This window comes from Gambusia affinis, linkage group LG12 (genome assembly GCF_019740435.1).
Source record: "Gambusia affinis linkage group LG12, SWU_Gaff_1.0, whole genome shotgun sequence".
Classification (NCBI taxonomy): Eukaryota; Metazoa; Chordata; class Actinopteri; order Cyprinodontiformes; family Poeciliidae; genus Gambusia; species Gambusia affinis.
In genome coordinates, this window is record NC_057879.1 from 6,823,842 (window position 1) to 6,836,253 (window position 12,412).

At 42.0% G+C, this 12,412-nt stretch overlaps 1 protein-coding gene across 2 annotated transcripts in view; it reads left to right on the forward strand.

The window, feature by feature from the left end:
* Positions 1 to 12,412, forward strand: part of rnf220a (ring finger protein 220a) — a 289,741-nt gene that overhangs the window by 115,845 nt on the left and 161,484 nt on the right. For both annotated transcript variants that reach the window (XM_044135093.1, XM_044135092.1), the window contains 2 exons: positions 3,781 to 3,871; positions 6,213 to 7,281. In XM_044135093.1, the coding sequence (XP_043991028.1) occupies positions 6,627 to 7,281 (655 nt within the window). In that variant the 5' untranslated portion in view covers positions 3,781 to 3,871; positions 6,213 to 6,626. The remainder of the gene's footprint in view (positions 1 to 3,780; positions 3,872 to 6,212; positions 7,282 to 12,412) is intronic.

Genomic DNA, 12,412 nt, shown 5'->3' on the forward strand with positions numbered 1-12,412 from the left:
TTTATTTATTTATTTCTGTTATTGTTGTTGTTATTATTCTTAGTCTTATTATTTTGTATACTTTAAGAGTTTATTTGAGTTGGAAGTAATTGTCTAGTTCTTGATTGTTTGGAGTGTCTGTGGGCGGAGCCTGCCGCTTTAAAAGCAGGGCTCTGTGCCACAGGCAGGCAGTCAGTGCTTAGACTCACACTGGAGGTGAGACTGTTGATCTAATGCTGAATAAAATCCTCTAAAAACAATCTCCGACTTGGACTAGTCATTATGCTTGACTAAATCATAAGAGAACCCCGTCACATCGGGATTAAAGACAAACCAGCAAGCAGCACAATTACTTTAGTTTGCTTCGTATGAAGAGCAGTTGGTTTTGGTTGTTTCTGTTTTTATGATTTCTACATTCGAGGCCTGATCTTTGTGACAATGTTTTTAGCTCTATAGCGCTCATATTTCTTTTTTTGTTTGTTTGTTTGTTTGTGGGTGTGTGTGTGCCTTCGCCAGGCAGTTAAGAGGACTGACATAGCTTGGCCCGTCTTGTAATAAAATGCAAGAGTGGCACTTTCACGCTTGTCAACGTTTTCTAAATATACCCGGAGAGCTGCAATCGTGAACACTCTAACTCGCACTCGTACTTAGGTTGGCCCACGTATTTTTTATTTTTTTAAGACTGCCTGCTTTTCTCTCCATCTCCATTAAAAGAAAAGAAAAACCCTCATCTCTTCGGCTGCTTTACTTTCCTACACACACACACACATACACAGCAGTCAAAGCTGACAGGACGTTTTTATGGCAAAAAATTGGATGCTCTCTCCTCGTTCCTCTCCGAAACTCAGCAGACACTCTGGAAAACTTGACACGACATGTTTCGTCTTTGTGTTGCCATAAAATGCATCAGTTAGAGTAGACACTCAAAGCAGCGCCGCTAAGAAAAAAGGAAAGAAAGAAAAAAAAGAAAGCTATTTCGACAGAAAGGATATTTTTATCCACACTCAGAAGTTTGATAAAAAGGAAGAGTGTTGCATTATCTGATGAATGAAAGTACATTTTATTCTGTTTGACTTGAAGTGTTGAATCCTCAGTGCCCTTTAAATTTCACACCTGATTTGTCTTACAATCAAATAATATTCTATGATTGAAAAAAAAAAAGCCGTCTTTTTTTTTTTTTTTTTTCACGGAATCCTTGTCCTTCCGGTAACTCGTATTTTAAGCTCTCCCCCGGCGTCGATGCTAAAGCACATTGTTGTTGACACGGCAATTTCGTCGGCTTGCACCACGTTGTCACTTAAAGTGCAAATTTGACGTGAAAAGCCCCTCTCTCTTGCGTCTCTGTGTTTAATATCGCGCTGACAACTGTATCATTCCTGCACACTGTAATCAAATAATGACACCGTGGCAAATGTTCCCTCGTGACATTTCCTATTACGAAACGCGCGCGCGCCCCGGTGTCACACAATGCGTGGGCGGTCTCGCGCGGCGGTAAATGGGATTGTAAGTGGCATCCGGCTGACGTTCGGCGTGTTTGCATGGTAAGTAATTGCACTCGTATATTGATGATATGCATAGGTGTACGTCGCCCGGAATTATGATTGTTGTCCTGGAAATAAGGTTGGCGGGAGAAAAAAACAAACAAACACGCATCACTCTCCATTAACATCTGTTTGACACTTCTATTAGGGAGATATTACATGTGTGGCCGATTGCACTTTAAATTACACATAAGTGAATGTTTGACACCTGCTCTACTGATAGGAAAACAATAATCAATGGTGTTACAGCTTCAAAGTTTTAAGGTATATATGGCTGAATGAATGCGTGTAATATGTCCGTATGTGTTTTTCTTAACATTTCTCACATTATATCTCCCAATTTACCAAAAAATGCTACATTGTGAGAAACCTCTGCTCATAAGAAGAAGTGCTGTTTTGGGGGTTAGCTGTAAGGTTGGGTCAGGGTCATGGTTAGTATACCACCAAGACACAGGGCAGCCGTTTTGGATCATAGAGACAATATTTGTAGCCTTTAGCTCTACCCTTACAAAAAAATCCCATGAAAATCACATGTGATCACATAATCCACCAAAAAAATCATGTTTTCACATGTGATTTTCATTGGATTTTTTTGTTACACAGCTCTGATCACATCATTGTTTTCCCCACTTTATTGCCCTACAGATAGTTTTCTGACTCATGACTTTTCTCTGCAATCTGTTACAGTAACAATGCATTGTAGAGCAATATGTCATCAAGGTTTTCCCCCCAGAAAACGTGCCAAGCCCGGTGGTTGGGTGCTAGGGCAGCCATTCATCCAACAGCTCGTTGTGTTTTTGAGCTACAAAATGTTTAAAGGTGACAGGAAATTTTAAAATACCACTCGATAATTGTGTGTTGTTGAAATATTTGAAGACTGACACCTGAACACCAACTATAAAGTCTTAAGAAATGCAAACGTTTTAAAGAGACTTAAATAAATATGCTTAGCCTGGTGGGGGCACAAGCAAAGCCTGGTGGCCCGCCAGGCTTAAAATACACTGGGCTAAAATGTAGAGTTTTAAATGATTGTCTAATCAAGATGAAGTCTACCCTACAAATCAAGCAAACTAAAAAAAAAAAAAAAAGATTCCTTGAATTTAAGTTTGTCACTCAGCTTGTTTTCTTTTGAATGCTGAGAATCCACTGAAAGTCACCCAAGTGTGAAGCGCCAGCTGGTTACCTCAGTACTTAGTTCTCTGTGTCATCAGCACAAATATAAACAAAGCAGACTTTACACTTGTGTCTCCATTTTGCACTTTCTAAAACACTCTGGACGTCCTGAAATCCTGATGTGGAAATCCATTTCTCTTTCCCTGTCTGTGTTTTTATCGTCAGTGTACATTGATTGGTGGAACAAAACAAAACAAACACAAAACACAACATCACGAGACTGACTTTAACTCCATCTTTTATTCTTCTCTTGTTTCCTCACTTCGTCTCTGTCGTCTCCCCTCTGCCATCCTTTAGTTAGATTCCAGCTCCCCTTTCTCTCCTTGCGCGTTGCGGCCTGTGAGGAAACATCCGTTCTCCTCTTATTGGATTGGCTCCTTCACTTAGTGGCCCCCTTCACTCGCCAACCCCTTGGCTTGTTGGGGGTAATGAAGATAAAATTGGAATATCTCTGTGCTCATCAGCGTGTTGCCCCACCGTCCCCATGAATATTAACACCTCAGATAGCCTCGTTTTCTAAAGGTTGTTCAAGGGAGCACATGTGCGCCGATACACAGAGGGAACAGAGGGAGAGCCAGTTGAGAAACGTTAAAAGAGAGCGAATAAACTGGACAGGAAAGTAAGAGAAGAGTGGTTCAAAGGAAGAAATTTTACTAGGATTAAAGTTGGAAGGTGCTACTTTCGGCGTGACCAACAACAGAGAGAGGGGGTGGGGGGAGTGCACTGATGTTGCTGGTGAATTAGGATGAGAGATGTGTAATGTGACTCCGTGGCATCGTTCCAGACCAGAGCTGTGTTATCGTAAGCTGTTCTCGCTCCACACGCGTCCACTGTACACTTGTGGTAATGTAAAACATCTCACCATCTCCTCCTCTCTTCCCCGGAGCACCTATTTCCCCCCCACCCCCTCCTTTCTCTGCAGCATTGTTTTCCGTGTGGGTGTGTGTATTTGTGTGGGAGGTACAGGAGCATGCCAAGTCCCAGATCAGATTTGAAAATTGATTTGAAAATTGACTGTTTTGGACAGCTGATAGCTATAAAAGACGTTTCTTCTTCTTCTTCTTCTTCTTCTTCTTTCGTTTCCCAGGGAGTTCCTCCTTTGATGTTGGATGGTAGTCGGCGAAGCTTTGAAGCTCAACCAGAGCAGCTCATCGAGTAGTGACTCGATGCTGTGTGAGGTAAAGTTTGCTGTGTGTTTAGACAAGCATACATTACCAGGGTTATGACAGCTACATCTATGACATGAGACCAAGATTAAATTTGATGAAAACTGAGACTCTATCTTTGTCCAGTTCGACTTGTTGATATATTTTTCTACCTCTAGGTGGTCATGAAGCCAAAATAGCATTGAAATTGTAAAATAGAAATGAGCCAACGTATTGTAGACTCAATAATAAACTGTGAACTGTGGCATTTTGTTGAACAGAAGCTATGAAGCAGATTTAGTCTTAGCAGTATCCTCACATTGTTGATGTACTGTTTTTGTCCCGTCTGTTACTTTCACTGTTTATTTTTCTTAAATGTAAATGATTTGCATTACTAACTCTGTCAAAACGCAACAACTCAATGACTACTTCTTCCTTTTATACTTCAGAGTAAAAGTGTCAAACTTTGACATGGAGCGTCAACCAAAAATCACACACAAGAAAAAGGGACATTTTCTTCTTTCTACCAAAACTAAACTACCACTACTAAACTTAAACTTGTTCTAATCAGAACCTGTGTTGCTTAAAAAAAGACTACATTGCTGAAATCCAGTGGTACATTCTTTCTTAGCACATGATGTAACTAAGATGCATCAATGCACTAAACTAAAAGTTACTTTTAGTTTGTTCAGTCAACACAACAATGCAGCTGAAGAACGGCTTCCTGTTTTACGTCAAAATAAGAGTCTCAAATATTGAGTCTACAAGTTGTCAAGTTTAAGAAAATGATCTCCATGCAGGGGCTCATAACAATAATAATGATAATAATAATAATGATAATAATAATAATGACTTACTTGATTCTCAGATGATGCAACATCCTGACAGCAGGTTCACATTGTTTTGTCCAACAAACGCGACTTATTTTTAATTTTTTTTTTACATTTTTGACCTTTGTAATAAAATCTATTTTAGGTATTGCTTGTAACAGTTTAACTAATACATTTATGACCTGTCATTTAAGCAGACCTAAGAAAATCACCTGCATTTTACGCGAGAAAAAAAAAAGAAAAAAAAAAAAGTATCACCTCACCCATGTATGACAGAAATATCTTTACCCATTTTAAATGTAACATATTGGACTTTTAACAAGGCAGTCACCTTTAAATTGCCCTATGAAGATAAACATCTCTAAGATGCTATTTTGCATTTCATCGGCTTCCTCTCTCCGTTCCTCCAACCGACCGTACCCTCCGACAATCTAATCCCCGGGAAAGAAAATTCTGGTCTCTTGCTTCGGATGCTTTGTGCAGGGGAGTAGGGGGGGGGGGTCGTGAGGTCAAGTACGGCTAATTTATTCACTCAGTCAGATTTCCTCTGACTCGTGGACGGCAGATGGAGAGGCCGATATGATATCGCCCATCTGAGTCACCCGGGGGAGAAAGACGAGGCTGAGGTGGAGACATCAGGGACAGATGTAGGGATGAGAGGAGAAGAGATTGACAGGAAAGATGCAAAAAGAAAGGGGGCACAGATAGCAAAAATTGGGGGAATTAAAAGTGGTTAGATGGAGAGATAGGACGACACAGCCCGCAAAAGTGAGGGGCTACGTTCGCCCCACTGAGTCAGCTGTTGAGCTGAACATTGAGTCACACAGGCTCTTATCAGATGTGTGTGTGTGTGTGTCCCCTTATCTTAAGACAAGTGGTTCTGGTCCAATAACATCCTGGGAGATGGTTGGTATAAGCTGCTTAAATTCAAGATCTGACATCGAGGAATGAGGGAGAATAGATAGTGGTGGAAAGATGAGAAGAGGTGATGAGGATGGAAAGAAAATGAAGAGGAGGAGGAGACGGTCTGATAAGGAGGGTTGTGAGGACAAGATGAGAACGACTTGAAAGAGACGAGATGTGGGGGGGAAACGTAGAGAAATAGGTGATGTTAGAAGGGTTTGGAAAAGTTTTTTTTGTAAAAGAAGAAAGTGAAAATGGGGTTTTGAAAGGTCTGTACGCCATCTTTTTCAAAAAGGAAGGATTTGTGCAATCGGATCAACGGTGTCAACTTGAGGACACTTTTTTTTTTTATCCCCGGGTGGTCTTTTTATTTTCTTTGCTTACAGACATCATGGAAAGTCTGATGTCTTTCAATGATGTCTGCCTACTTTTCAGTCTGCGCTGAAAATGCTTAATGCCTCTTTGAGGAATAGCATTAGGACAAAAGTGTGTCTGGGTTCTTGATATTTGGAATACAAATCGAGAAGCAAAGGACTTTTGGTAGTTGGGTACCCAATTTTTGCATCTACACTTGTGAAGGTGCAAAAGCATTTTGATTTCTTTCTAATTTGAGCAAATTGTGTTTTTCTTAATCTTCTCAGATGCTGACTGCCAGAAGATGAGGAACCAGCTTTGACAATCCACAGATTTCCTCCCTTTTTTGGACCATTTGACTTCAACATCACATCCAGCATCTGCAAGCGAGGGAAGATTTTACCTGCTCTTGCTCTGGAAGACAACCTCCAAAACTGACTGGTCCAGACACATGCAGTGGCATTTACCTCAATGATCTGAGCCAAACCATCCCCTTGTGAATTTGGTTGCTGAAACGGTAGATGATTTGAGTTTCTTGAGAGATTTTCGCCAAAGACAAAATCATTTCAGTCAACATCCTAGACTCCTGCATCCTCTCAGACCCATTGCAAGGGCTACTGAGTATTGTCTTTACCTTCCCTAAGGAGGAATCTTTTCCTCCTCCTCCTGAAATCCTTTCTAAGTCCTTCAACTGCCCAGACATGGACCTCCACCGGGCAGCCTTCAAGATGGAGAGCTCTTCCTATCTGCCAAACCCTCTTGCTTCTCCAGCCCTCATGGTGTTGGCCTCTACTGCTGAAGCTTCCCGCGATGCTTCGATTCCATGCCAGCAGCCTCGCCCCTTTGGCGTCCCGGTCTCTGTGGAAAAGGATGTCCATTTGCCATTCAACAATGGTTCGTACACCTTTGCGTCGATGTATCACCGCCAAGGCGCGGTCCCTCCAGGATTTCCCAACAGGGACTTTCCTCCATCCCTCCTCCACCTTCATCATCAGTTCGCCCCGCCCAACCTGGACTGCTCGCCCATTAGCATGCTGAACCACAGTGGTGTGGGCGCCTTCAGGCCTTTTGCCTCGCCTCCGGAAGATCGGGATGGGGCACCGGGCGGTTATCAATCTGCGTTCACCCCGGCAAAGCGCCTCAAGGGCTGCCTGGATGCGGAAGCTTCACCCCACCTGCGTTACTCTGATGCCGAGGGGAAAGAGTATGACTTTGGCGGCACCCAGATCCCTCCAGGAGGCTCGCCCAGTAGCGCCTTGAAAGCAGTTGAGGACAGCGGGAAAAAGATCTTTGCCGTGTCCGGCCTCCTGTCCGACCGAGAGACTTCCTCCAGCCCAGAGGACCGCATTGAACGCTGTGAGTACAGAGTTACTTTTCCCATAACACTGTATTGAGTGTGATTCCACTTTCAGCATAGCTTACAAAAGAAATAGTTTTCTTTGGTAAATGCTAGCATTACCACTTCTTAAACCAGCTGTCCTTCAAACTTCCAACATGCATGGACATCGTTTTATGCAATCTGATCATCTGATCATTGCGTGTCCTTTAGCTCTTTTAATTTTTTTTAATTTTTTTTGAAAATGTTCCTTTTTCAACCCAAACATCCTTCCATCTTGGAAGTCAAGTTTGGTTAGCCCATTTGACCAATCCCCCAGTCACCCTTTAACCACATTTACACATCAGTAGGCATCTTTATGTGGCCCTAGCTTCAATATCTCATTTATCAACCGTAATTTTAGATAACAGCATATTTTATGTCTATTCACTAAACATTTGATTGGGGGAATTTGGAGCAGTGTATCAAGTTGTGTTTTCTACCAGTTTTGTCAATCACACAATTGAAGGATTTCACATGTCATATTTCTAACGATATTTTCCTCAATCATTTGACAGATTTAGAGATTTGGTCAGCCTAAGATAAAGACAGAAACTTTCCTGCATTGCTTTCTCATAAGAACAACTTTAACAATGTAAAACGAAAAACAAAGTTGCTACATTTTGTGAGGAAACTCACAGAGTTGTCTTACACCATTGAACAATTCCATCTATGTTCTCTTGTCATCATCTCTCCTGGCTCTTGGTATCCTTTCACAAGTCCACAAGCTTCACTGGTCTCATTAGCATTTACCAGTGGAACGATGCCATTTGGCCCTCACGCACTGGGAATCTGATCATTGTGTGTGCGCATATCTGTGTGTGTGTGATGGGTTCAGAGACTGGCCGTGCTCTTTGCCATCAGCATTCATCATCGCTTTGCACTGGCAGCCACATTGCCAAAAGATTTACCCACACACCCTTACACTTGGCAGGCTGTGTTTGTGGGTGTGTGTGTGTGTGTGTGTGTTTGTGTGTGTGTGGCCGCGGGGTTGTCAAAGCTCCAAGCACAAACACACAAACACTCTAGCAGAGACACAAACAGCTTTTTAGCATGACCGGCGACATCTCCTACACATGTCAACAAGCTGCGTCGGATCCTGGTGGCAAATTGGGAGATGTGCAGACGGAGATCCGGGCTCATGCCGTCTAATAAGGGCGGTCCGTATTTTTTCTGCATTCCAGATTAAAAGCTGTAACAGACTTTCCACCCGTTCTCTTATCAATACATCAATCTTCCATCTTCTCACTCTCTCTCTCACGTCTTTGTATTTGTGAGTGGGTGATTCGTCCTTGATGGAACTGATGAGAGACAGAGGCGACGACCTGAGACTGATCCGATTAAAAGAAAAAAGAAAAAAAAAAGACCACCACAGGAGAGACAGGAGAGGGTGAGAAAGAGAAATGAAGGAAGAAAAGTTGAGGCGGGAAATGAAAGAAAACGAGACCCAGCGGCTGTGGGAGGGTGGCTACAGATTACGTACATGGGTGTGATTCAAAGAGACGAGATCAAGCACCAGGGACAGAGTCAAATCAAATGGAATGTCTTTAGATATTTTTTGAATCTGTACCTCGCCAGGTTAACAGTTTGTAAAGCAGCTTCCACCTCGGCCGTAGGCTTTAAAGACATTTCAAGGTGTAGAGGAGCTGCCTACAGCACAGCGTTATGGGTTCTCCTTCACTGAGCCTGGCTATCCAGAGGAGCCGTAACGAACAAACAACTCTTTGGGGCATTCCCATGAGAGTAATGCTTTTGCTGTTTCACACGCGCACACACACACGCCCACACTCAAGCACACACTTACACACTCACGTAGCTAGCTGGCAGCTTCACACAGTAACCTATTTTGGACTCCCATACTGATTAGGAGCTTTATTATGCTTGGGATCATAAAGTATCATTACTGACTGTGGTCACAGAGCAGTAACGTCTTTTGAGTCTTTATATAGAAGGTACACAAGCAGTTTAAAATATTATGTCAATGTTTGCACCATTTCACTACTTTGGGGGTTATTAGCATTTTTCTCCCCCTCAACTTCACGAAACACGTTTTATTGAGAGATCTCGCGGACACGTTGTAGTGCGGCAAAGAGGTCGAAGATAACAGGGAACGCATTGTCCCGGTGTGCTGAGGTATCTCGAGGTAACTTTTCATCGCTGATATAATTTGTAATCTTTGGATTTAATTTACAATTGCTAATAAAGTGCAGATAACTCTCCTCCACGTGAAATTAATTACATGTGGCTTTATGGACGCCATAAACCAACGAGAAGCAAAAATAGTTCCAGGTTTTGTTGTTCATTAAGTCGGATTTGTTCGAGTGTCTGAGCAACACATGGACAGTAGCAGCTACGTTCTGTGCTCTACGAACAGACATGTTAAAAAGTTTGTACTCATTGAACATTTAAATATTTTGTCATGTCGCAACCACAAACTTTATCAAGTACTTTATTGGGTTGTGATATGCTAGACCAACAGCAAACGGTGCATAGTAGGGAAATGGAGGACAAGGGTTGTTTTCTTTTCTTTCTACAAATGAGAATCTAAAAAGCGGTCCCTGTGTTTGCATTGTGTAGCCAATGCTAAACATGAATGTCTTCGGTAGCTGCAGGTTTTCCTGGATGTGTTTGCTGTCATTTTTGCACATACTCAGACTAAGATGTTCGCCCATTCTAATAGTTCAAGGTCAGTCTGACAGGATTGAGAGCGTCAGTCAATTTTCAAGTCTCGCCAAAGATTTTAATCTTGACTTTGACTGTTCCATTCTAATATTTTGATTTAAACCATCCAGTCGTAGCTCCGCTCAAAGTTTAGGTTTACAATCTTCCTACTGGACGGTGACCGCCATGTTTTACTGGAACGATGAGTAAATCAACCAGCTTACTTCCATAGAGTGGTATGTTATACCTGGACAGGACAAAACCAAATAAGACAAAAAATGAAAAGATACAAAGGCACAACCTTCTTTACAACTTTATCCCTGTGCATAGGGTTTTATTTTGGGGGTATCAGAATAAAGTGGTCTGAATATAACGTTATACCACACTGAAAAATATATAAATTTCCTTCCGCTTCACCATTTTCCACCACTTAGTTTCAAGCTATTGAAAGAAAAAACAAAACTTTGAAGTTTGCGTTTGAAAGTTGACTAAAGGCATAAGAACCCTTTTGAGAGGCACTTCATCCATTATCTCTTTGTTTCCCAAGTTGATTTCTGTCATTTTTAGTATATAAATTTTAATAGAAGAATTTAATCAATGGATTTAAGCAGCTTAACCCAACACAGAAGAGATTTTCCCGTCCGTTGTGGAAAGAGATGATGTTAGCAGAAAACTTGTGCTCCAACAAAACAAACCGATGTGGAGTATTTGCCGACACGGTTAATCTGCAGCGTCATCCTGGCATGTTCTTTTCCACATATAGGGAATGCATAATATATATATATATATATATATATATATATATATATATATATATATATATATATATATATATACATGTATAAATGTATTTATATTTTTAATCATTCATTAAAAATATAAATACATACTTACAGTCCGATCACACCTTTTATCCAAGTCCATACGTGTAAATGTGATCCACGCTCGACTGTCTCCACGCATCAGAACAAAAGCATTAAACGTCTCGAAAATCCCGCAATCCCCGTCTCTTCTGTGAAATTCGGTCGAGTCCGCTGCCACTCCAAGGAACAGTGGCCTTCTCAATGCTAAGCCCCCTTAAATCCCGCCACTGCACTGGCAGGCACGTCGGCTGTTAACTAAACCCGCTAACCTGTCAGCCACTAAACCTGCACATAAAGGGCCCATCATGCCTTAAAGAGGGCCGCGCACGTCGCGCCGTTGTAAAAGCCATTAGCATTCACTGTACACAGATTGTCGAGGTTTTAGCATGAGCACAAATGGATTCAAGAAAAGGCAGAGGAGGAGGGTTTTGAGGTGCAAAAAGAGAGAAACTTAAAGAAGGAATGGAATTATGGGACTGTTGACAAATTGAACGATCCACCCTTGCGGTTTGTTTGTTTGTTTGTTGAGGGGATTTGCTGGTGTTGGATGAGGTGTCAGTGGGGAAGTTGTGCATGTGTGTGTGTGCGTGGGTGTGTGTGTGTGTGTGTTCTTCGGTATCAGCACGTTCTACCCTGTTTGTTTTCTCCTGCCTCTTTCTTGTCTCCGTTCCTCCTCCTTTCCTCTCTCACTTCCACCATCCGCCTCCTCTAGTATGCATGAGCGTCTCCCGGTGCGAGCGCGACAGCTGTAGTCTGTTTGTTGACGTTCTCTTGGCTCTGCACTTTTACAAGGCTTTGAGAATTACTCTGAACCTGACCCTCAATGCTAAATTAAGGCTACTTTCTTTTTCCCGGCCCCTCACCTCCCCCCCTTTTTTTCCTTTGTTGATTGTCTGTATTTTTTCTCAGGCCCTCCCGACATTATTTTTGATCTTCTTTTAAACCGATATTCTTTCTTCTGTTTTGGGAGCCGACTATTCAAACCTCTGGGCTTTTAAAAGCAAAATTTCCAACCAGTCGATTGTAAAATGTCAACTTTAAGAACACAGAAAACCGTAAAGAAATCAAAAGAAGTAAAACCGGGCTTAAGCAGCGCCAGGCTAAAATTCTTACAAAACAATTTGTCTTTGTGTTGTTCACTCTTTCCATTAAGTTGTTAAAGGGGATCTATCGTGCAAAATTCCTTTTTCTGTATGTTTTTGTACTTCGATTTGTGCCGTTACTGCTTCTAGAAACAACCCAAGCCTTTTTCTGGCAATAAGATGTTGTTTTTTGGAAAACGAGAGGTTCCATATCCTCCCGATTACGAAATCATAATGGGTGGGCACTGCCCCGTTCCCTAGCAACCTCAGTTAAGCCCCACCCTTCGTCTATGAGCCCATTCAGAGCCTCGCAAGCATGTTTGCTCAGTTGATTTTACCACCGTGTACTGTCGGAAAAGACAAGTGTTTTGTTGTTAATTTACAATTTACCGTTCAGAAACCACTTGCTGCATTCTTGATGTTTGTGCAGGAGGCTCTGATTCTGCTGCTTCAAGGTCAAACATGTGCTGTTCTACAACTGTACATCTGTTGTGCGCAGCCATTTT